The 26728-nt window shown below is 40.1% G+C and overlaps 2 protein-coding genes across 3 annotated transcripts in view; one reads left to right on the top strand and one right to left on the bottom strand.

Moving 5' to 3' along the window:
• Positions 1 to 15438: 15438 nt before the first annotated feature.
• Positions 15439 to 24971, bottom strand: LOC114565259 (E3 ubiquitin-protein ligase TRIM21-like). Its single transcript, XM_028593197.1, has 3 exons — positions 24951 to 24971; positions 22548 to 22925; positions 15439 to 18551 (listed from the first exon to the last, which is right to left on the bottom strand). Exon 3 carries the CDS (start codon positions 18547 to 18549, stop codon positions 16903 to 16905), a length of 1647 nt encoding a protein of 548 aa, XP_028448998.1. The 5' UTR covers positions 18550 to 18551; positions 22548 to 22925; positions 24951 to 24971; the 3' UTR covers positions 15439 to 16902.
• Positions 23950 to 26728, top strand: part of ero1b (endoplasmic reticulum oxidoreductase 1 beta) — a 56929-nt gene continuing 54150 nt past the window's right edge. Inside the window, exon 1 of one of the 2 annotated variants that reach the window (XM_028593211.1) lies at positions 23950 to 24491. In XM_028593211.1, the coding sequence (XP_028449012.1) occupies positions 24333 to 24491 (159 nt within the window). In that variant the 5' untranslated portion in view covers positions 23950 to 24332. Of the gene's footprint in view, positions 24492 to 25310; positions 25490 to 26728 lie in introns of those variants that run through there. The other variant, XM_028593220.1, reaches the window with a different exon arrangement.

The raw sequence follows: 26728 nt of genomic DNA, 5'->3' as shown, positions 1-26728 counted from the left end.
ATACACTACTGGTCAAAAGTTTTAGAACACCCCAATTTTTCAAGTTTTTTTTTTAAATGTTAGCAGTTCAAGTCCAATGAATAGCTTGAAATGGTACAAAGGTAAGTGGTGAACTACCCAAAACTGAAAAATAATGTACATTTCAGTATTTTACAAAAAGGCCTTTTTCAGGGAACAAGAAATGGGTTAACAACGTAAAGCTGTTCCGCAGCAATGGAGGTTGATCGAGGCTTTGAAAGTTGGTGCTACCAGTTACCACAGGTGTTCAGTGGTTGTAATAAGCAAGTCTCAGTTTCAACTGTAAAGAGAAGACTTGGAGCTGCAGGTTTGATAGGTCGAGTTGCAGCAAGAAAGCCATTGCTAAGACATCAGAATAAGAAAAAGAGGCTTGCCTGGGCCAAGAAACACTGCCAATGGACTACTGAAGACTGGAAGAAGGTGTTATGGACTGATGAATCAACATTTGAAATCTTTGGTTCATCATGCAGGATTTTTGTACGCCGTCGAGTAGGCGAAAGGATTCGTCAGTGTGTGATATCAACTGTCAAACATGGAGGAGGAAGCGTGATGGTCTGGGGCTGTTTTGCTGAACCAAAAAAACTGGACAGAAAAGTGAAAGCAAAGCAACCTACAAGGGCCACACATTTATGGGAACTTCTGCAACAGAGTTGGGAAGAACTTTCTGAAGAATATTTGATTTCCATTGTAGAAAGAATGCCACGAGTGTGTTCTGTTGTTGTATCTGCCAATGTACGTCAGGTAAGTGAATATACAATTGTTTATTTTTTTGCTTGTTTATACCTTACCAATCATGCTGTGTGTGTGTGTGTGTGTGTGTGTGTGTGTGTGTGTGTGTGTGTGTGTGTGTGTGTGTGTGTGTGTGTGTGTGTGTGTGTGTGTGTGTGTGTGTGTGTGTGTGACAGATCTTTATCTCTCCCTCAAACATACAGGTCAAAAACAAGAGTATATATCTCACAGATGATGCCAATATAGCAATATTTACAGAAGAAAATGGGACCTTCTTTTGCTTGGACCTTGGATCAGGGGCACTATGAAGTGCATGGAGACCATACTCAACAGGATTCAACTCTTGCCGTAGACCCTCCTGCCCCATCTGCCCGCTTTTCATTCCAGCGCCCACATGCTGCGAGTGCTGCCTCCTCGAGTCGGCCAGTGACCAAGGCATTCCAAAGGTGATCAAAGAAAACTTTACATTTTCACTAACCTATTTAAATGTATCATACCCAATCACTGACATATACACAGTTGCACCAAAAACTATTAGACCCTCCCATGAAAAGTATTTTTTTGTTTGTTAAAGTAAAACTCACACACTGTGAAAGATTTTTAAATAAATCAAGCCAACCAGAACAATTCCAGTAGGTCAACTGTAGTAAGAGGTTTCTAAACAGTTAAAATAGAGAGGTAGCCTACAGAAAATAGCCATACAGTATGATATTTTTGTTGTTGTTGTAAAAAGCTATGATCTATATTCAGGAATGTCTGGATTGGTGAAGTTCTGGAGGGGAAGTTGAAGACCGGTAAAATGGTGATGGTCCGGTTTGGCGAATTTGAGGCCTGTGTGCCAGTCAACTATCCTGGTGCTGGCCGAACCAGAGGTGACAACCATAAGGGCGGCCTTTGGTTGTCTCATCTGCAATGGTTGGTGAAGTGTTTGTGCCTTTCTCACTCATTAAATTGATTGCAGTGTCAGGGAATGAGATATATGATTCAACTGTTGGACTCCCAACAATCAGTATACAGTTCCACATGAAAGTTTGTGAACACCTTGGAATTATTTGGTTTTCTGCAAAAATGAGTCACTAAATGTGATCTGATTTTCTTCTATTCAATTCATTCAATTCAAAGAACTTTATTTATCCGTTAGGAACTTAATTTGTGTTGAGCATCAGTGCATGTACAGTACCACGAACACAGCATAATCTAACACACACACACACACACACACACACACACACACACACACACACACACACACACACACACACACACACACACACACACACACACACACACACACACACACACACACACACACACACGGTTCCATATAGACAAATAGTAAATAGTTACCAATAAATAGTAACATAAATAGTAACCAAAACTTGCAAAGTACAATAGATAAATACATGATAAATAAGCATTAAGAAACAGTTACAAAAAAAAAAAAAAAAAAAAAAAGTTAAAATAGTAAATGTGTCAATCATTCATATTTCTGATAGATGTAGGCACAAAACTTGTCATGGCTCTCTTGGTCCTGAATATAAGTGATCTGTATCTCTGGCCTGAAGGTAAAAGACAATAGTGACTGTGCAGTGTATGAGTAGCGTCTAAGGCTATTTGTGTTCCTTTTGTTTTTGTCCTCCTGTAATAAATACTGATGAGTGGTTCCTGCACCTGTCCAATTATTTTACTACTTATTGTTATAACTTTGTTTAGTGTGTTACGATGAATGTTAGATAGTGATCCAAACCAAGCTGATATGTTGAAAGTTATTACAGAGTCAATGAAACATTTGTAAAAAGCTATCAACACTGACTGATAAACCTGGAGTTTACGTAGCTTCCTCAGGAAAAAGAGTCGCTGCTGACACTTAGAGAAAATATTCTCACTATTTAGTTGAAATGTAAGTTTATGATCAAGTATTGTCCCAAGGTATCTATATGATTCTACCCTTTCTATTGGCTGATTGTTGACTAACAAAGTGGGGATAATGGAAACATCCTTACGGAAGTCAACTACCAGTTCCTTTGTTTTTGAAGCATTAAGGTCAAGACAGTTCTGCTTACACCACACCGCAAAAATGTCCATCTCAGTCTGCAACTCTCGTAGTGGTGTCCATGATCACAGTGTCGTCAGAATATTTAGTATATATTATACCTGGGTTATTGCTCCTACAGTCATTAGTGTATAGTGTGTACAGAACTGGTGAGATTACAGAGCTTTGTGGTGAACCGGTGGAAACTATCTTAGACGAGCTGAGGTGACCGTTGACTCGGACCCTCTGATGTCTATTTGTCAGAAATGATAGGATCCATAGAATGAGGTGCGGGTTCACATCCATTTGAAGCAATTTTTTTCCCATCAGGTGTGGTTGTACTGTATTAAAAGCACTCAAGAAATCCACAAAGACCAATCTAATTAAGACAATTATATCCATAAGTTTGATTATGTGATTAATGATTAAATAAGGTTTGAGTCTTTAAGGGTAACAATTTTTTTTTGTGATTATTTTGTAATCAAAAGGGTGGACTGTGGTGGCAAATTTTATTTTAACCATTATTGATTAATGATTTTAACCATTTGTTTAAAACCTCCATTCAATGCTGTTCCTTCCTCTTAGACTCTTAAAGACTAGAGAGGGACAGCTGCAGCCATGAACTCTTATCCTAGAAGCTTTATTTTGGAGAGACACTAGCCTTTCATTTGTTTAACTTTTTAGCAAAGTCGAGAAGGCCACAAAACCATGTCTCCTTCTGCCTCCTGAGATAAACTGTTGTTTAGGCTAATGAAAAGAACAGGAGCAGAGGGGAAGGTAAGGATAGTTTGACTTTTCATGATGTCCTCTTTTCAACTATGGCCAAGCTAAAAGATAAAGTGAGAGGGGTGGCTTAAGAGAGGTTTTGATTATATGATGATGTGATGTTTAGATTTTAGTTTAGAAATGCTCATTCAGTTGTACCTGTGAATCTGTATTCTCATATTTTGCAAAATATAATAAATGCTCAAAGACCAGATTTTGGTTTAATTCTCAAACAGTCTTTATTCGTTTTCATTTTTATCACTTATATTTACTAAACTCTGCTGCTGCAAGAAATTTCCATCACAGATTAATTTCAACTGTAAAATTACGAATGTTATTGATGCTATTGCTCCCACTAAGGTCAAAGCTGTCTCTGGTAAGAAAAGATCTCCATGGAGAAATTTTATAGTTGTGAGAACAGAAAAAGAGAGTGTCGAAAAGCTGAACGCAGTTGGGCGAAAATCTAATCTCCAGGTCCACTATAACATCTATAAAGAGAGACTTCGCATTTATAATTTGGAACTAAGGAATGCAAGGCGGTCCTTTTTCTCTGACATTATTGCCAGAAACAATAATAATTCATGTGCTTTGTTTGCTACTGTTGATAGATTAACAAACCCTCCAGTACCAATAGCATCTGAACTGTTGTCTACCAAGGCTTGCAATGACTTTGCCTCCTTCTTCACAGACAAAATTCAGAAAATTAGACAAACAGTCAGTGCTTCCATATCAAGTACAGGATATGTGTTGTCACAGTGTGCACGCAAAACCAATTCCAACATGACACAATTTCATACGATCAACCTTAAAAACCTGGAGGACATTATACAACATCTGAAAACCTCCTCCTGTTGCCTTGATATTCTACCAACGGGTGTTTTCAAAAATGTTTCGAATTGTTTGGCTTCTGATCTTCTACAGATTGTAAACACATCTCTGCTCTCAGGTATCTTTGCACAGGCCCTGAAAACTGCAGTCATCAAGCCACTCCTAAAAAAGAACAATCTAGACACGACACTAATGAGCAACTATAGGCCAATATCAAACCTTCCATTTTTAAGTAAAATCATAGTAAAAGTGGTTTTTCAACAACTCAACCTTTTTTATCACTAAACAACAGTTTTGATGCCTTCCAGTCAGGTTTTCAACCACACCACAGCACTGAGACAGCTCTTGTTTAAGTCTTTAATGACATCCACTTAAACACAGATAGTGGCAAAATGTCAGTCTTAGTATTACTTGATACTGAAGCTGCATTTGATACAGTCGACCACAACATATTACTTGACCGATTGGAAAACTGGGTTGGTCTTTCTGGCTCAGTACTAAAGTGGTTTGAATCCTATTTAAAGAATAGGGACTACTTTGTGTCTATAGGTAATTATACATCTGAGCATACAAATATAACGTACAGAGTTCCCCAAGGCTCAGTTCTGGGGCCTCTTCTGTTCAAAATCTACATGCTTCCACTGGCTCAGATTATGGAAAACAACAAAATAAGTTACCATAGTTATGCGGATGACACACAAATTTACATAACCTTATCGCCAGGGAACTATAGCCCAATACAACAACTGAATATGTGCATTGAACAAATTAACGACTGCATGTGTCATAACGTTCTTAAATTAAATGAAGAAAAAAACGGAGGTGGTTGTTTTTTGGAGCAAAAGAGGAACGATTGAAAGTCAGCGCTCAGCTTCAAACGACAATGTTAAAAACAACAGACAAAGCCAGAAATCTTGGTGTAGTCATGGACTCAGACCTGAATTTTAAAAGTCACATTAACATAATAAAAAAATCTGCCTATTATCACCTTAAAAATATATCAAGGGTTAAAGGACTTATGTCTCAGCAGGATCTGGAAAAACTTGTCCATGCTTTTATCTTCAGTAGACTTGACTACTGTAACGGTGTCTTTACAGGTCTCCCTAAAAAATCAATCAGACAGCTGCAGCTGATTCAGAACGCTGCTGCTCGAGTCCTCACTAAAACCAAGAAAGTGGATCACATCACTCCAGTACTGAAGTCTCTACACTGGCTTCCAGTGGCTCAAAGAATTGATTTTAAAATACTTTTGCTGGTTTATAAATCACTAAACGGTTTAGGGCCAAAATACATTTCTGATTTGCTACTACACTATGACCCACCCAGACCTCTCAGGTGGTCTGGGACAGGTCTACTACACTATGACCCACCCAGACCTCTCAGGTGGTCTGGGACAGGTCTACTTGTTGTCCCCAGAGTCAGAACTAAACAGGGGGAAGCAGCGTTCAGTTTTTATGCTCCACATATCTGATAGGTCCGCTGCAACTCTCAGTTCTTTTAACACCAGGCTGAAGACATATCTTTTTAATGTTGCCTTTCTTTAAATAACCTATTTTTAACTGCTCTTTCTTTAAAATTCTTATACTGCACTGTACATTTTATTCTTGTCTTTTAATGATCTTAAACTGTTGTTAATTGTTTTAATGCTTTGAAATTGTTTTTAATTGTTTTCTAACTGTTTTTAATGTATCATTTTTCATGTAAAGCACTTTGAATTGCTTTGTTGCTGAAATGTGCTATACAAATAAAGCTGCCTTGTCTTGCCTTGCCTAATGAAGGATTTGGGCTTTTCAAGATGGGAATAAGTGCCATATAGCAGTGTTAATATAGCATCATCCACACCTCTGTGCAGTTTGTATGCAAACTGAAGGGGGTCAACGTGCAAGCTGACCTCCTCCTGTAACTGGGAAAGAACAAGCCTTTCAAAACCTTTCATCACCAGAGAAGTTAATGCCACCGGCCGATAGTCATTGTTACAGGTGGGATTGCCCTTTTTAGCTACTGGGCAGATAACTGAGGATTTCCATGTTGCTGGAATTAAATGTTCTGAGAGAGAGCGGTTGAACAGATGACAGAAAACACCTGCCAGCTGGCTGCAGCAGGCTTTTAGTAACCGACCACAGATCTGATCAGGTCCTGGTGCCTTGTTGGGTTTCGTCCTCTTCAGCATAAGTTCCACTTCCTCCTGCCGCAACTCCAGGTTTGCTTGGACAGATATCATAGGAGTGATCTCAGATATTAACTCCTTCCTCTCTTGAGAATAGTCAAACTGGTCAAACCTGGAGTAAAATTGGTTATGGTCCTCTGCCGTCCCTTGTCCCAGATAAGGCTGAGTTGTTAATGGGGAGACCAGCCAGTGTTTTAACACCTCACCAGGCTTTGCCTTCCCGAAATAATTTCTCCACTCTCTCCTTATATCCTTTCTTTGCTAATTTTATTTCCTTGTTCAGTCTATTTTGAATGAGTTTAGACTCAATTTTTTTTCCTGAGTTAAATGCTATTTTCTTTTCATTAATAGTGGATTTTAGTGCTTTTGTAATCCAGGGTTTATTGTTGGAGAATACCTTCACAGTTTTTTGCAGGACAATCATATTCTCACAGAAGGTGATATAATTGGTGACCACTTCAGTGGCTTCTTCTAGGCTGCTCCCCTCAGTCAACACCTCCCAGTCTGTGCTGTCAAAGCAACCATTTAGAGACTCAACTGCATTATCGTCCCACCTTTTCACCAACTTCTTGGTCACGCCCTCTCTCTGTAGTTTCGTACGATAAGCAGGGATCAGATGGACCACATTATGATCTGCAGTGCTAAGAGGTGTTTTTTTGTACCTTTCTATGCATTCTTTACGTTGCCATAACAGAGATCAATTGTTTTGTCGCCTCTAGTGGCACATGTCACATATTGTTGATAGGTTGGAAGTGACTTATTTAGCCTGCAGCCATTAAAATCCCCTAAAATGAGAACGGGGGAATCTGGGGATGTAGATTCAATCTGATTGACACGCGCCGCTATGGCCTCTGACGCGCGTGTTACGTTGCCGGAGGGAGGGACGTAAACAAGCACTACAGCCAGCTGACCGAACTCCCGGGGGAGATATTTAGGTCTGAATGACACAGCAAGCAGCTCTAGATCAGGTGTACAGCAGGAGTCTTTGACATCAGCAGTTCTGCTCCAGTCTTTATTAAAATATACGCACAACCCTCCCCCGTGTTTTTTCCTACTACTCACGGTATCCCGGTCCAGTCTGAGCGGAATGCCAAATCCGTCCAGAGAGAGCTCGGAGTCCACGATCGTTTCATCCAGCCAGGTTTCCGTGAGGCAGACCAAACTAGCCTCTTTGTATGCCCACTGGCATAATATGTTTGCCTGTAGTTCATCCAGTTTGTTGCGTAGGGAGCGAACATTGGCGAGTATAATTGAAGGTAACGGCGGACTCCTCTGTGTGCCGGTGAGCCTTTTCAGCCTCTGCTTCACTCCGCCCCTCCTTCCTCGCTTCCTTGTGGGAGATTTCCGTCGGTAATCACGGCCCAGCCCGCGTTGTCCCGGTATCAACTCTCCACAGTTGTCCAAGTTCGGTGCTATATAATCCATGTTTCGAAGAAGCAGCAGGTCGTCCCGATTATACCGCAAAATTTCGCCCCCATGACTGCCAGGTAATGCCATTAGCAGTTCAACTGCCCAAAGCAGCAGCAGCAGCATCAGCTCACACTTCCTCATCATGAAAAAGTGTACTTCACAAGCTTTGATCTCACTATAATAATGTCCAGAAGGCAGACATTCATGGAAACCGTACTATTGTTAATTTAAACAAGACGCTTGCACTCAGGAACACACAAATAACTGGTTAAAAAAATTAACACGCAGCAAGACGCACTCGACGCACTCCACCTGTCGCCATTACAGCGCCAAGAGTGATCCTAGCCACTAGACCATTTTAACTCACCAGTATGACCAGTATGACCAAACACAATGTGCTGAAGCCAAGGTTATAATAATATTCCCTGGCACACATCACTTAACACATTTAGCACTTACTGCAGCGTCTTGTGTAGACTGTTTACATATTTGTGCCCACATCTACATTTTATGTACCGGTGTTATTGTTGAAAACATATTTCTAAAATTGTATGAGGTTTTTACTGAGTAATTATTACACAATACTTTTTCTGACCTTTTTGAATCTTGCCCCTGACAAATAACCCAAATTACAAAAAAGACTAAAACTAACACTAAAACTAATAAAAACTAAACTAAAGCTAAGCATTTTCAAAAAAAATATAAACATAAACTTGGGGTTCACTTACTTTTGCCACCACCATTATAAATGTTTTGGGAGGTTACTCAACAAAGAGATTAAAGACAAGAAACTCTTTTTGCGTGTTGCATTTGTCAATACTTGTGACTTTGAGGAAGATCCGATTATATTTCATGACCAATTTATGCAGAAAACCAAATAAATCAGGGGTTCACAACTTCTGAGTGCTACTGTATCACCCCACAAATAGCACACAGCATTTTGAGTGTATGCGAAAAGTAACCTACCCAAAAAAAGAGTCGAAATGTAACTAATTATTCAATGTATTTCATAGTTCTTGCTGTTAGACCAGTGTTCGCCACATGCTGCAGGAGCATTATAGGGTGCCAAAGGTGTGTTTGTGTGTGGACACAAGAAAGACCTTCATGTCCAAAGTGTCGGGCAGATGAAGTGGAGAGCTGCAGCCATGAGGTAGCAGGGCTGACAGAGGCATTGGCCCTATTAGAAAACCTGTTTCAATAAATTCATTCCTGTTCTTGTCAAATTAGCTTTTTTTGGTCTAATTTGCATTAAATGTAATCTTTTCACAAAAACATTCTGCTTCTCTTTGATTCGGTGAAAAATTAAGTGTAAGACAACAATTGCAATATGGAGATTACGATTCTGAAATGTTAGGAATATGTAGTATAAAAGAAGATTTGTCATAGTATTGCATTCAAACCAGCAGGGATGCTGAAAAGAATGAATTTTCAGTTTGATGTGGGTAAAGAATCTTCAGTTTTACACACAATCCAGTGCTCCAAATCAATAATGATTGCAAGTGTCATACCTGGTATTCTGTGAGCATTCCAGGACTGCTCTGCTCTCTCAAGTCCAATTTGGCTCACTTGACACGTGAGGTTAGAGACACAGTATTTCGTGTTGTTGTCCTGCATGTCAAGACTGTCCATATCAACTAGGTTTACCAGGGCTCTTTTTAATGGGTAGTTCACCCTGGTGTTCACTTCGGGCCAAATTCTTTCCACACGGAGATTCTGTTTAAACACAAGATGTATTTTTTCTTGAAAAAAAGCTGCTCTGTAATATAAGAAAATTCACATTGAAATAACCAGTGGAGCCTTTCCATGAACATATTAATCCACACATTCATATTTTAACACACATACACGTGCATGAAATTTGGTTCAACTTAAACGTGTGTTGATTGTCATGTGAAGTTAGTGCAATTTAAAGTAGCTTCCTATGTAGTGAACTACTTTTGCTGTGTTTGTGTAACTTGCCTTGCTACATTTGACTGGGTGGTAGCTTTTGTTTAGTGAAGCTTTATTTATGGCAGAGTAATAGCTCACTACAATTTCCAAGTAGCTTGCGTAACACTGCATTTACCTGTACACTTCATCGTAAATGACCAGGTTGTTCTTCACTGGCATTGTAACATTGGCTACAATTTTGCTGCTGAAGCCATCAACAGCCAAGACATGAGTTACACCAAACATCCCCAACTTCTAATTCTGGTCCATGTGAAGCTTATGGCCTATGTATTCAGCATGAAAAGGAATAGGGTTTAGATTGCGTGCTTCCCTAAAACAAAGAACATGCAAATTTTACTAAAATAGGCCTAGTCATGAAAATACTTTGCAAGCACATGGCATGTCTGGTTCTGTGCAACTTAGTATTGATTAAATATAGCATAGGATATCATATGAATTACAGTTGATGATGACCTTTTGTTAAAACTGTTTTGTCACTGACTTTTTGTCTATATTAATCTTACCTGACGATGCAAGATATTGTATGGCCTATGCACCCACCCTAAGTATTCTCCCAAAACGTCCTTCGCCTGCGTTGATGCCCAAAGTTGACAGGTATCCGGTCATACATTTTTGGCCATAAGACGGGCCCGTCTGTGAGGGGTGGGGTAGGAGAGTTAGGTTATATTAAGGATTCACAATGATAGTGTGCATGTGTGTGTGACAGGGACAAGGAGGGTTCCACCTTATTTTTATGTAATTTATAGTATACACAGTAATTCATTATTTGGGGAAAACATTTGCTGATTTAAGTTTACACTGGGGCCAATGTGTGTAAGTTCAGATAGCCTACTGCACGTGCTCGGACATGAGGAAGGCTGTCAGCTCTCAAGAAATGTTCAGAGTTTAAATTAATACCCTGCACTTATTAGGGCCCGAGCACCTAGCGGCGAAGGCCCCATTGAAACTGAAGGAATTATTTTCTGCAAATTAATTGGCTTTTTGAGGGGCTTACCATATTCAAAAACTCACCAAATTTGGCGGTCGCATCAAGTCTGGTGAAAATTTACGTATTTTAAGGGTTTCGGGAATAGGCGCACAAAAATGGCTCGATAGCGCCCCCTACAAAGTTAAACAAATTGAGCCCCTGCAGTGCGTTTAACGTAGACTCACGAAACTTGGTACACATGTGTAACATGTCAAGATGTACAACAAACTTCATTAGAGCCATACCCTAAACCCAACAGGAAGTCTGCCATTTTGATTTCAAAGTTCAAAATTAGTGCGATTTTGGCCATTTCCACATGTCGTACTTTAACGAACTCCTCCTAGAGATTTCATCCGATCAACTTCAAACTCGGTCTGTGCCATCTTAAGAAGTTAAAGATGAAAAGTTGTTAAAAGAAAAACTTTTCGTCATAGGGCGTGGCCGTGGCGGGGCGGCCATTTTGTGCGTTTCGCCGCCGAAACAGGAAGTGGGTGTAACTCGAGTGTACGTTGTCCGATTACCTCGAAACTTTTCAGGATTCATAAGAGTCCGACCCTGAGGACAAATAAAGGCCGATATTTACTTAAAGTCATAGCGCCTTCTAGTGGCAACAGGAAGTAGGCCTAAAAGTCAAGGTGCTATACTTTAACAAACTCCTACAGATTTCATCCGATGGACTTCAAACTTGGTCTGTACCATCCCAACACCTTAACGATGAAAAGTTATTAAAAGAAAAACTTTTCGTCAGACGGTGTGGGCGTGGCGGCCATTTTGAGTGTTTAGCGATGAACAAAGAAGTTGTAACTTGAGCGTACGTTGTCGTATCTGCCCGAAATTTCTCACAATTGTCAAGGGTCCAGGCCTGAGGACACCTACAGGCCAAAATAGATTTTTGATCATAGCGCCCCCCGCTGGCACCAGGAAATCTGCCTTATATCTGCCAAACCTCTTCTTTTAATTCATTTATTAAAGGGATAACCAGGGAATCATCTCATTTTAACATAATAATACAGAAAATACTAAACACACACACACACACACACACACACAACACTCCCAAGCCTAATTACTCCAACACCCCCCAAATGATAATAATAATAATAATAATAATAATAATAATAATAATAATAAGATATAGGCTTATACAAGTCTATTTTAACCCTCATGTTGTCCTCTGGTCAAATTTGACCTGTTTTCAAAGTTTTTTAGAATCAGAAAATATGGGACGTCGAAATAAGCGCCGAAAAAACTAAATAAATAAAAAAATGTTTGGAAAAGCAACAAAAACAATGAAAAGAAACGTCAAAAACACCAGAAGAAAATGTCAAAAACTTCTGAAAAAGCCATTCAAATTTAGAAAAAAGTAAACAAAACATACCGGAGGAAATAGCCTCAGGCCAGATTTCTCTCCTCAGCTCTTTGACGAAAGCTTCAGCCTTTCTTTTTAGTCGTTTTCTGCTTCTCTTCTGTTGTTTTGATGAGATCGGCCTGGCCTCTGTCAGCAGACTCCTTCAGGGAAGTGAAGACCTGAACACCTTCTGCTATCTCTCTGTCTGCTCGGTCTTACAGAACAGCTCCAGAGGGTTATTGTGTTTCCCAGTGTTCAGTGATGCAGTTTTTGCAGAAGTTGTGACCACATGATGTAGTCACGGGATCAGTGAACACACCCAGACAGATGGAGCACAGAAACTGATCTTCAGATTGTAGGAAGTTTATCAGCAGCCATATCTACACATGCAGGATAAAAGCAGAGATTGATTTGGTAAATATGGATGGTGCTCAAAGACTGAGATGGCTGTTCACATATGAAACATATAAATTAGCCAATTATTTAGATAAAGCTCGGGAGAAGAGGAAAAAAGCTCTTTATTGAGATGAATTGTAGATGAGAATTTGTTGTTTGTGTGTACGTGTATACACATATGTGTACGTTTATATGTGTGTGTATATTTGTATTCTTGTATTTCTCCGAATGATTTGTATATGCGACAGGAAGTTGTTTGTTAAATACGTAAATGTGTGGTGTCTTGTAATCCCATGTGGGATGGGCCAAAATGTTTGGCCTGACACAGAAATAAAACATAACTAACTAACTAACTAACTGTAGGGTGTGAGAGAACAAAACAAAACATTATATTCAAAATACAGTTTTAGTTATTTGTTGAAAACTTCTATCTTAAGTTGTTCACTAAGATAGATATTTTAGTTTTTTTTGCAGTGATGTCTGTGCCTTTGACCAGTGAAACCTACCAGTTTTAGTTATAATTTAACTCACAACGAGCAGCTTATTTGACACGTTCTTCCCCTTTACTGATCCCTTTCTACAGGTGGAAGCGTTGACTGCAGACTGCAGTGAACCGGGTCTTGTAGCTAGAAGAGGAACAATCACACACACAATCACACACACACACACACACACAATCTGGCTCACAATCTGTTTAACCCTTGTGTTGTCCCCGGGTCAAGTTTGACCCGTTTTCAAAGATTTTTGTATCAGAAATATGGGTTTCTTAACAACCAAATTGCCCCAAAATAACATGGATGCATGCATGAACGTTGTTTGGATCTCAGACAACATGTACATCCATGCATCCATGTTCTTCGCAGGTAAGATTATTGATTACTTCCATTGAATTTTGGTTGTTTTATTTAATTTCATGGCATTTGAAAGAAAAATAATGTTTAAATGGTTTCAAAACAGCATCCTGACCCAAACTTTGACAATAAGCAGTCTGTGATGCACTCAACATCCTCTTATCTGAACTATTCTATTAGTCAAAATAAATAAATGAATTTCTGCTTTTTTTCATACTCAAAAATTTGGTATAATGTCATTTTGTCTGGTCTTTATTAGGTTTATTGACCATGAATTAAAAAAAAGAGTTGAAAAGAGGGATAAAAATGTAAAAAAAAAAAAAAAAAAAAAAAAAGAAATGCAAAATTGCATAGAAAAAGCAACACAAATGTCAGAAAAAGTCCCAAAAAAGCGAGAATTTTTCAATTTTGACCCAGAATGACAAGTTTACGGACGCTGGTGAAGACAACACAAGGGGTTAAATCAACACTTTCTTACACAGAAATGGGTTTCTCATTCGCAGAAACTCTGTGAAAAGTATTCAGTCTGTGCAGGAAGTTAGAGTGACACTGGGTGTGTGTGTTTCCAGCATCCTGATATTCAGGTTTCTGCTGGTCTTAGACTCAGAACCGGTCCGTGTGGATGCTTGGTGTCTGGAGGAAGCAAACGTCTAAACAATACAACAGTCCTACTCTTGAGGGCGTTTTAAGGATAACGATTAAGGATTTTTTTTACTGGTGGTTATCAAAATAAAAAAGGCCGACAGCTGTGAAGGGTAGATTCGTGCTCAGTGCCAGACGTTCAGTTCTCTGTGCCGTGTGTTACTAAACATGATACTGTATAGCTTTTTTAATGTATCCAGATTTATTACAGAAACTAACAACTCACCCTTCGTCTTCATGCAGCAGGTTTCTCTGCACAGTAAACCATATCCACAGTAACGTTCTTACTGGTAGCAATGGTATTTCAATGTATCTACAACTTGGATTGTAGCCTATCAGTCAAAATCCTTACCAAGTATAAGTGTCCGTTTTAAATCTGACCCAACTGAACAGGTTAAGGCTCAGATATCGTCTTAGATTTGGGATATCGTAATATCGTGATATGACATTAGTGTCTTTTCCTGGTTTTAAAGGCTGCATTACAGTGAAGTGATGTCATTTCCTGAACTTACCAGACTGTTCTAGCTGTTCTATTATTCACCTTTGCCCTCTTAATCATTATATCCACATTAATGATGATTATTTATCAAAACTCTCATTGTGTAAATATTTTGTGAAAGCACCAATAGTCAACACTGCAATATTGCTGAGATATCAATATCGAGGTATTTGGTCAAAAATATTGTGAGATTTGAAATTTCGCCATATCGCCCAGCCCTACTGCTGGGTAACATTACATCCCCGTGACGATACACACAGACATCGTAGCTTCAGCGAGACGTCATCCATGAGACATTGAAGTGTGTAGTCTTTGTAATTACGTATTTTCCCAGTCTTATACTTCAACAGTTTAACAACAAACCAAGACGGTTGAAAAATGATCTTCTAAATTGACAAACATCAGATGTGTAATCATGGCTCAATTCAAACGGGATCAAAAAATTATTAATATCTCTCCATTGACTCTCGTTCATATTTTTTCGAAAAGATAGGTCCCATTGGCCGGAAGTAGAAGGGGCGTGACTTCGGCTCTCTATTGATTAAATAACGTGACCATTTCACGAACTGCCGTGAGACTGGGTTGTAATATCAGCCTCACTGTTGGCTGTTCACTCTCCTACAGCCACACTGTATTTAATCACTGCTGGTGGAAACGACATTTCCTCCTGCCACTGCTTCACATTAAAAGCATCCAACTGATGAAACACACTGGGAGCTTTTATTTTGAAGCAGCCACTGGGAAAAAATCGATGCATTTATCATGAAATACAATGTATGTGTAAACCAGTCTTTTCTGTTCAGTGTTTGGTGCTTAACTCACTTCTTACTCAGGCCTCGTGTGCAACAACCGGTTTATTTTACAGTTTTTTTGTTTTACACATCATACATACAACTCTCATATTTACAGATGATTCATAAGCCACGTTACAAGTATTTAGACACTTGCATATGCATACACACACATGCATGGTTACCTAATGTCCGGGATGAATGGTTGGGTCAAACATGTTACTTTCACCCAGGAGTTTGTTCAACTATTTTTTTACTGTTTTACATTGACTACTTAACTTAAAGCTATAGTAAGTGATGTTAATCCAATACACTTTTTATCAAATTCAGGGAATATCTCCTTATGGTCCCCTAGCTCTCTATTTTCTAGGAATGGAGCATGTGAATGTGTCGGCCAGTAGTTATCTGTCGATGAATCTGGGGGGCGGAGCTTCTGAAGGGGGGGGGGTTGTATTGGTTCGGCAGTTAAGTTCAAATACCAACAATCACTTACTGCACCTTTAAATCAACTAACCAAAAACCAAAATAAATGGGAGCAAAGTGACAGGATGTAATTCAGAGAAATAGCAATTTAAACAAGCCAGAGCCTAAAGGCAAACACAATAAAATAATGTGATAATGATTGTATCCACAGTTGAGTAATTAACAAACTAAAATCAATATTATTCATCACTACATTGTTGAGTTTAACAGATTATACGTACAAGTATATTTTGTCTTTAAAAAGCCTTAGAATTAAAAACAAATCCACCGTTTTAACAGCAACACAAACTGAACTCCTTCAGTTCATGTTCACATCCTGAATCTGTACGACACAATGACACAAATGATAAAGAATGACCCAACATATTTAGATGAAAACACTGTGCATTACCGCTGAACATATGTTGTATAAGTGACAAGAAATCTTTGCTTTTGTGTCTGTAATGCATCAGCGTCCTGGTATTGACTGCTGTGTCAGTACTGTATTATAAAAACTTTGTCTGGTACATATTTACATGTATGTCTTATTGGCAATGATTCATTGTTATTGCTCAATTAGTCTCGGCTAAACATGGTTAAACTTGGCTCATATCAGTGTACCGCTGTGTGTACTTCCACAGAAATCCCACCAATTGCTCCCAAAACCAAGAACCAGGCAGGCCTGCCTTGTTGCACAATCCAAATTTGCTTTAAAACATGCCATTTTCACTGCGTACTGTAACTTGCTTGCTCAAAGTTTGTTGTTGTTTTCTGAAAAGAAGTTTGAGTTTGAGAACGGCAACACACAGAGAGCAGAAGAAATCAATTAACCTGGAAATGTTCTTCCGTTGATCCAGACTATTGCTTAATTGGTCAGCGAGGCCACGGGACTCTGCGGACGCAAACAATGCCACAGATTCTCTGCAGATTTTAAACACAAAACAAAACTCTGAATGTTAACGCATCTCCACACCATGAAAGCAGAAAAAAAGTCCACTAAATCCCGCTGATTTTAATTCTGGATCACCGCCGAAAAACCTCCGCTGATCAGGCAGTTTTATTGACACGAGAGATGATCAGAGGGGCAGAGTTTTCCCCACCATCATTCCTACAGGGACTGAAGAATGGGAAGAGTTTCTCAGTGAAGGAGCAGCCAGTAAAGGAGTAGATAAGAGCTGCAGCATCTACGTCATAAAAGGAGACCAGACCCTCCTCATAATCCACAAACACCCCCACCTTCTGAGGAGGAGACTTCAGAGAGAGAAGGACTGAAGGGCCAGCTAGAGCTTTGTACTCATTTCCATTTCTCAACCATATCGCCCAGAAACCATCGTCAGGTGTCATTCTGATTAGTCCCTTCCTGTCGATCGACTCTCTGACCACTCCTATATTCCATTTAGGCTTCCCTTTGACTTGAACCTCAAAGTAAAATCTGCCTGAAGAGAAACTCTGCTTTCCTAATACAAAATTATAATGGGAAAATCTCTCTGGGTTGTCTGGGAGATTTTTCTCTACATCAACATGATTCACCTGTTTCCCATTGGGAGAGAGGAAGAGTTCAGGATGTGCTGTATCAGGATCAAGAGTCACATCCACTGCATACTGCTGGACCCTCTTCAGCTCGGACTCAACAAGCAGCTTCTTCATCTCTTTACTGAGTGTCTCCGCGAGCTGAGTCACAGCTATCCACAAAATCCCGTCAAATGATGGTGGGCGGACATTGGCGTATGTCCAGTCTTTGGTGGGTGGAGCATCTTTTAAGGATGGGAAACTTTGCAGGAGGTGAACGTGGTCTTCAAAGCGTAACACCTGCTCCAGCTCAGTGCTCCTCTTCTTCAGCTCAGAGATTTCCTGTTCCAGCTCTTTGATGAAAGCGTCGGCCTGTTTTTGTGTCCTTTTCTGCTTCTCTTCTATCGTTTTGATGAGCTCATTCAGGCCTCTCTCAACAGACTGCCTCAGCAAAGAGAAAACCCGAACACCTTCTGCTACCTCCATGTGCGTTTTTTCCTTACTACGCTTCACTGAGAGTTTGATTTCCTGAACCTTCAGTCGTCTCTTCTGGATCATCTGCTGAATTTCAGCATCTGTCTTCATCAAATCTGCCTTCTTTTCTTCATATTCCACTTTCAGAGGAACAAACTCATGTGTCTTGTGGTCTAAAGCAGGACAGTGTGTGCAGACACATGTCTGGTCGGTCTTACAGAACAGCTCCAAAGGTTTATCGTGCTTCGTACATATCCTGCTTTCCAGGTTCTTCACAGGGTCGATCAGCTGATGTTTTTTCAGACGTGAAGCTGTCAGATGAGGCTCCAGGTGAGTCTCACAGTAGGAGACCAGACACACCAGGCAGGACTTCAGGGCCTTCAGTTTGGTTCCAGTGCAGACGTCACAGGGAACTTCTCCTGGTTTGGACACTTGTTGCTCTGAGCTGCTGCTGCTGGCTTTCTGTTGAGCTGACTGTCTGAACTGAGCAACCATCTCAGAGAACAAAGTGTTGACCCTCAAATCAGGTCTTTTGGTAAAAGCCTCCTTACACAGGGGACACTGGCACCTGTAATTAACATCCCAGCGATCAGTGATGCAGTTCTTGCAGAAGTTGTGACCACATGGTATGCTGACAGGATCCGTGAACAAATTCAGACAGATGGAGCACAGAAACTGATCTTCAGACAGCAGACAGCTCACAGAAGCCATATCTACACATTGAAAACAAAAGTAAATGTATTATAAAACATTGTTACACAAATATTCATAATTTGCATACAAAAACAGATGTTCCCATACCATTTGTTCCTTCCCGATTCCAATTCTAATACCTGAACTTGCGTATCGGCTGATACCGAGTACTGATTTGATACAATTTTTAACAGTTGTACACTATTAACGCTGTATGGATGTGATATGATTGATATCATTGTTGAACTTTATTTTATTATGCAGTTTGACAGTACAGGAAAAATGGTAAGACACTTGGCAAACTTTATGCACAACATTGCATGTGCAGCAAGCATTTAATTTCCAAGTAAAATATCCAAATGTACGTTTTAGGCTTGTTTCAGTTCCGGGATTGTTCAGGTTCCGCCAGATGTCCCTGATTTGGGTCGGATGTCCGTCCCCTTCCTCTGTCTCTGTGTTGGCGTTCTAACCTCCGGCTGATTTGTGAGGACTATGGTTAACTGCTCCTCAGATCTCTGCAGGGTAAATCCAGACAGCTAGCTAGACTATCTGTCCAATCTGAGGTTTCTGTTGCACGACTAAAACTACTTTTGAACGTACACATGTTCCACCAAAACAAGTTCCTTCCTGAGACTATTTAGCAGAGGCACCGTGGCTCCGTCCAGAGCTTAGCACCGCCAAAGACGATTGTGATTGGTTTAAAGAAATGCCAATAAACCAGAACACGTTGTTCTCCCATCCAGGAATGCTGTGCGGACTAGCCAGACCCTCCTCTGTAGCGCTGTGTAGGAAGGTCTGGCAAAGCGAGACTAGTTTTAGGCTAACTACTGTATACTTCAGTAATTGAAGCTAAAGAACTTTGCAACCAAGTCAAACATCCAAATGTCAGTTTTAGGATAACTATATTTCTGTACGTTAAGCTAAAGCCTTTTGACAGTACGTTACTGGTGTTATTGTGGAATGTGGATACATCAGAAAGCTATGCAGTATTATGTTTGCAAGTGCTTAAGATAGCTAACACGCGGCTAACATTTGCTTACTAACAGCTAACCTCTCTGGTAGCGACCATAGACAGTAGAAGAAAGCTTCTCCTGGACTATACGGTAATCCCTCTACTGTGTGACAGGAAGTCTCGTGGTTATGACACAATCGTTAGCCTATTTTTACAAAAAAGTCTGCTACGGAGTCATAACGTAAGGTACAAGGTAATGGAGCCTTTTATACATTGTCGTGTTTCTTTAGAAATAAACAACGGAGAAATAGAGTCTTTAAACGCTTCAGATGTAAAGTTATTCTCTGTCAAAGTGACGTCAGAATGAATGGGAGTCAATGGGATGCTAACGGGAGGTGATGGCTTGTTAGCCTAGAATCTCCCCATAGGAGGTACACTTTCCGGAGGCTCGCTCACCCCCTTGGTAGCCACAGGTGCTAAAACAATCCTTTGACATGTTTAAATCTGATGTTTGAAGCCAGCTACAGGCACTTTAGTTTAGGCGTTTAGTTGGATATTGTGGCGCCGATTGTTTCCCCCAGAGTGTAACGCAATGTGCTCTGTATGACAACTGCAACACTGTTTTGACTTGTGAAGGTAAGTTTCAATTTAACGGAGTTGTCCATCCCAGGTGTCATTACTTATGGGTGTAACGATGCCTCGTGAATCGGTTAAAAATGGACATAAATGCGGAGAGATAACAAATGAATCCTGATGCAATTTTTTTTTTTTTATTCAAGATAAAATACACTTTCAGTGTCATTGTTTAAGAGGACACATTGGTTGTTTTGCACAGATTATAGAAGTAAAGGAAGATTCTTCAGTCATGCAGCTCCTTCTGGTAAAAACATCCTGAGAAAATTGTGTCGTCAACTTAAAGGGGTTCATAGTTGAATAACGACATAGAACCTCAAAATCCCATTGACACCCCTTACCTCTGCAAATCTCACAATTTGAAACTTCACTGTTCAAATTGACACTGAGGAAACTACATAGAAACACATGGGAGACTCGGCAGCAGGTCTCATATTTCAGACACTGCAAAGTTATACATTGTTTGTCTATTTCGTTATTAAATTCACTTCTGAGACTTTTTTATGCGATAAATCAACTATATGAAGCTCAAATATGGGCCGTTTTACGAAGATTGATGGCTAAACCGGCCTGCTGTGAGGTAGATGGAGCTCCGTCACGGCTGGCTCTTACCACAGGTTCCAGTTAATCTTATAATGGGTATGTGTGTTGAGTTATTTAAACAAACGATCGTGGGAAATAAAGGCCTTTGGTCCGCGAGTAGGGTTGGGCATCGTTTGGATTTTAAAGATTCTGATTCCAATCCCGATTCTTCCTTTTGATTTTGGTTCTCATCGATTCTCGATTCCGATTCTTTGAGTGGTGGAGTTGAAACGGGTCACATGCTTATTTCACAAATAAGAGGAAAGTTTTATTTTGATTCATAAAGGTGGGTTGCAGTTTGACGGGGGATTTTTTCAACGTAAAATAAAGCCACGCTAGAGCACCGCTTACTGGGCTCCAAGGCTGCAACACAACAAGCGCCTAGTCGCTACGGAAACCAAAACTTGCGCATGTTAAATTGGAAAGTGATGATCGGATTTGAAACCAAATCGTAATTTTTGAAACGATTCCGATTAGGAATCGGTTCTCGATGCCCAACCCATCCGCGAGTGAGCTGGATGGAGCTCTATCAATGAGAGCAAGCTAGCTTGCTCCTCCTAACAAGACCTCTAAAATTCACAAAAATGCATTAAATTGAAATCGGACACAACTGTTAGCTTTATATGACCTTGGGGTAGCTGATATATAAGGGGCGTGACGAAATTCTAACTGTAAGTATGCTCTAGAATTGCCGGAAACTGGCAGCCCCGAACCCGGTAGTAAGTAACCGAGAAACAGTGACATCCACTGGGTATGGAGGTTGTCGCTTTCTCGTCAGACTAAAGTCCGACACGTCTTACCAAATTTGCAATTAACCATCAATTTTCGTAGAACGGCCCATATTTGAGCTTTATATAGTTGATTTATCACATAAAAAAGTCTCAGAAGTGAATTTAATAACAAAATAGACAAACAATGTATAACTTTGCAGTGTCTGAAATATGAGACCTGCTGCCGAGTCTCCCATGTGTTTCTATGTAGTTTCCTCAAACCAATCAGCGCGCAGCTCATCTAAATATTCATGAGCATACCATATTTGGAAGAAAAGCTCTTGTTACAAATAGAGCCATATTCACAGGGTAGTTAAGGGCCCATAAAATAGCATTTGGGCAATTTTCAGCCCAACCAATGTTACATAACCTATTAGGAGACCAGTGTGAAATATCCTATATAATCATTCTATCACCCCTTTAAATAAAGTTAAATTCAATTTGCTGAATTTTAAACAAGTTAGGCCATTTCTTGACACCAAAGCTGCCAAGTTGTTCTATATATACTATGATCTTTTCACATATTGAGTATTGTTTTATAAACTGGTCATTAACTAGCATAACTACTCTTAAAAGCATTGAATCTCTATTTAAGAAAGACGTTTGAATAAAAGGGCATTGTCATTTCACTGCAATGTTTTGTCTTCTGTACTGTCCAGTCCTACCGAGGACCCTCTTGAAAATGAGATGACACATCTCAAGAGGTATTCCTCGTACAATAAATAAATATCAAATATCTTGGAGCGACTTTGTCGATTTCAAACATTTCATGTATGCTTGTTTGGTATATAAAGTGTTACATAATCTTGCTGGCTGTCTCTATGTTAGTCGTATGTCACCTGCCTATAGGGACTGCAGATGAAAACTAGTTATTTTTTTACTAATTCTGGCATATTCACATGTTTTTTATCCAACAATGTACATAAATATGCACGGTCCCTATCAAAAAAACCAGAAATAAAATAAAACCGTGATTTCGCATCGTGAATTGATACGTCCCTATAAGTCATTCTTTTATTGATAAGAGTTGTAAGTTCTAATGCTGGTTTAAGACAGTAAATATAATCAGCTGCACTCACCGGTACTTGTTGAGAGAAGACCTGATGAACTCAGCTCTATATTTCTTCAGATAGAGACCCAGAGACTTGTCTCTCGACTGCAGCTCCCTCTGACAGACGCTTAAGTTTCATTTCTGGAGAGTGACGTCGAGCCTCTTCCTCCTCCTTCCAGGGTTGCTCCTCCTCCTCTTTCTCTCTTTCTGCAGCTCTGTTTGGGAGCTCGTGTGTTTCCTCCTCCAGGCTCACACATGATTACAGTTACACACGTGTGTCCGTCCACAGCTCAGCTCAGCTGTTTGTCCGGTAACGTTCTGGTCTTTTTTCGTGTAATCGTTGCATTTGGCTCTCTCAACACAGAGGCTGAAACTCTGTGTTCTGTTAATATATATTCTGTCACATCTGACTCCACAGAGAACATAAGACATTAGTTTCAAAATAGCATGCTTTTCCCCCAAAAAAAACTTGCTTGTAAAATACAAAATCATTTTTTTTTATTATTATTTTGACTTGTACAAATGAAATTATAGATATCGACAATTTGCTTCTTCCTATCTACAATTGTGAAATATCTGAAATTAAAATATGACTATAGCAACAATTGGATTCTTAGACGCACACACAGACACACACACACACTCTCACACACACACACACACACACACACACACACACACACACTCACAGACACACACAAGCAGACACACACACACACTCTCTCACAGACACACCCACACACTCACAGACACACACATACACGCTCACTCTCACACTGACACAGAAATAAAGGTCTTGAACTTGAACACACTCACTCACTCACACACACACACACTCTCACACTGACACTCTCACTCACACACACACACACACACACACACACTCACACTCACTCACACACACACAATCACACACACACAATCACACACACACACAAACATAAAATTCAATTATTATACTATGCACTGATTGTTTTTTCACTTGCACTTCTTTAATTATGTATTTTTTTCATGCAAAGCACATTGTGGTGCGTTATGTATGAAATGTGTTACATGAATAACATTGACTGGAATTCCTTGCATGTGTTCAGATAATTTTGAATTAAATTATTGGAAAAAGGAAAAACAAAGGTTAAGTGATCAGGAAGCTGTATGGCGATCTGCCCATTACATTTAGACATGTCTGTGTAGGCTACAAGTGGAACATCTGTTGTTATGGTGTCTCTCTTTCCCTCCCTCTCAAACAATCAATATCTCCCTCTTTCTCTCTGTCTTTCTATTTCTATCGATTCTGAACTCCATCTTTCTTTTGCTCCCTCTTTGTTCCATCCAGACAGCAGTATCGGTTTTATTTTACCAACCCCTAACAGTTATTTACACTAGCCTACTACTACTATTTTGGTTGTTTTACCGCAAATGACCCCGTGTATTTTATTTTGAAAATCCTAACCGGAAGTAAAAACTGATTTATTGTTTTGCTAACTTGATATCATTAGCAGGAAGCTGATGCACAGTCAGAAACTTCGCCAGTTATGCGCAGTCTTTAAAATCAATGACCCCAGTTATTTAACGGTGGTTTGAGGTCTAAATGTCCGCCTGAGGCTCTCCAGACACCGGGTTGCTCGCCTTCTTACAGCGGTCGTTAGCCTGCGGGTGCTAACTTCAGCTAGCCTGAAGCTAACGTTACTGTTGCTAACGTTACCAACTGGCCACACAGCAGAAAAAAAAGGGACGAGCTGAAGCTGAAGAAGAAGTCCTGCTGATTTTTGCTTGTTTTTATCTTCCCACCGGTGCTCCGCCAGCACACTGAGTGATGTGGAAAGTGACTTTACAACTGTTGGCTGGTTTGCTGTCGGCCTGGCTCTTCGGCAACTTCGTTCTGGGCTGGTTTCAACAAAACAACGCAATAAAACCCGAAACGCAGAGCGGCAGCGGAGCATCGGATAGCCAGGACCAGAGCTGCTTCTGCCATGTAAGTCTCGGTATTATAACTCGGTGCTTAGTGTGTGTGTGTGGGACCCTGAACTCAACACCAACGTCTTTTTAACGGTTTTACATTTGAATGTAACGCTTCAAACGTGGCAAATACGACACGCCAACCGCAACCATTCAGGGAACCTTCCAGCACTTTCTACTGTCATTTTAATTTGACGTCACACACAAGTGTGTGTGTGTGTGTGTGTGTGTGTGTGTGTGTGTTTCCGTAACTAAACATGTTTCGCCATTTCGAGGCTTTTTTTTTTAGTTAAAAGAGAAAATAAAAAATGTGGTGACGTGTGCACAAGAAGTCGTTTAACTATCCAAAATGACACTCCTTTTAACTAGGACGTGATGTTTCACGGTTTTTAGGCAAACTGCTGTTTTTAATTAAGTTCGAATAACTACTTCGTAAAGTAATACACATATTAATAATGAATAAAATGTAAAATACCTTTTTCAGACAAACATCTCTGAGTAAAGTTTAGCTACTGACATACATTGCTTAGCTAGGCTATAAGTTTTTTAAAGCGACTCAAAATAACATTTGAGCCCGAACTGCTGCTGCTGTTGTTGATTAGTAACAGCGTGGTGTAACGTGATTGGCTGAGGCAGAGCTCACCTTTTTAAGGGAACTGTAGTCTTTTGGCTCCACGGATAACAGCAATTCGAACGGTCCTCAAAGCAGGAAAAGAACTACAAACAGTGAGTACGCCGGCAGAGAGGGGGGCGGGGTTTAGTTTGACAGTTAGTTGTTTTGGAGGCGGGGCTCCTGGCGGCCACTGGGGACTAAAAGGTCTGAAAACTAGCCCACAGACAGACAGACAGACAGACAGACAGACAGACAGCTGGGACAAATACGCACCAAGTTGACTTGAGAATAAGTTTTAATAATTCCAAGTTAAAAACAGAAAGTAGAGAGCCAACAACAGCATGCTGAGAGCGGTTTGCCTCTTCCTGTTTTTCGTGACGGGTGGACATCTGCACTTAGAGGTTTGGTCTGTGTGACATGTTTGTTATACCTTTTACTGACAGAGGGGGATGGGGAGTCTGAGAACAGCTGGACACAGGTATACGTGCACTTTAGTGTCCCAAATTCCCAATAGCCTACAATGTCCTTAATTATGAACCTGCTAAACCACCTGTTTAACAGCTGTTATGGTTATTGTTATGGTTGTGGTTGGGGCAACCTGTCTCAAATAAGACCCTCATAATTTGCTCAGTTTTTTGGAAAATAATTTGGGGACACTTGCACGTATACCAATTCAGACTCCCTTGGAACAGCAAAAAAAAAAGTAGTGTACATGATATTTAATTTGTCTGATTGTTGCACTCAGATGTTTGGTCTGAAGTTTGGTTCGCTATACATATTGGCCCTCCTAGTTGTGCGCCAAACCAAAAACACAGGAAAGTGTTTTTTAAAACTGCATTTACATGACATTTAAAGCAGACATATGGTAGATTTGTTGACTCTGAGGCTCAGAAATTCCCCCAGAAGCAGAGAGAGAGTTACATATTCAGGCTGTGGTTGTTGTTCAAAAAAAAATCCTTGTTTTGCTTGATTTTGTTACATTTTAGGATGGCTAAGGAACTGTTTTGATGACTTTTGTAGGGCTTTCGTGTCGACAAAAAGTGTACAAAATAGGGCTGCTCGATTTATGGAGAAAAAAACACATATACCAAATTCAGACTCACTGTAGACACAGCAGCCGAATAGTGTCCAGTGAGCAGGAGAGGGTGACAGCCAGTAGGCTTGTCCCAGATGCCTGATCACACCTCCGAGTGAGATTCAATGTGTCTGATAGTTGCACTCTGACGTTTGGTCTTTGGCACAGGTGTCAAACTTGAGGCCCGTGGGCCAAATCCGGCCCCTCGCAGATTTGGATCCGGCTCGCATATCAATTTAGGTTCACAATAAGTTTCGGCCCGTCTAGTTTTTGTAGCTTTTTCAATGTTTTTGTCACTTTTGCAGATGCTTTTGGTGCTTTTTCCCCCAATGTTTTTGTCACTTTTTCCAACATTTTTGGGGCCTTTTCTGGCTTTTTTTTTTTTTTTTTTTTCTTCAATGTTTTTGTCGCTTTTTTCTTTGATGGCTTTAGTTACTTTTTGGGGGGCTTTTAGGGCAAACTGTAAGTGAGAAGACTCTATGAGACACGCAGCAATACAGTAAAAAATCCTTGACTTTTTCGATTTTAAATGAAAGCATGTGGATAAACTAACTAAATGTCTGGC

Source organism: Perca flavescens, chromosome 2 (genome assembly GCF_004354835.1).
Source record: "Perca flavescens isolate YP-PL-M2 chromosome 2, PFLA_1.0, whole genome shotgun sequence".
Classification (NCBI taxonomy): Eukaryota; Metazoa; Chordata; class Actinopteri; order Perciformes; family Percidae; genus Perca; species Perca flavescens.
Note: the sequence above shows the minus strand (reverse complement) of the source record. Positions and strands in the feature narration are given on the sequence as shown.

Excerpts from the sequence above, each read along its gene's own strand:
- LOC114565259 (XM_028593197.1), bottom strand. The coding sequence starts at position 18,549 with ATGGCTTCTGTGAGCTGTCTGCTGTCTGAAGATCAGTTTCTGTGCTCC.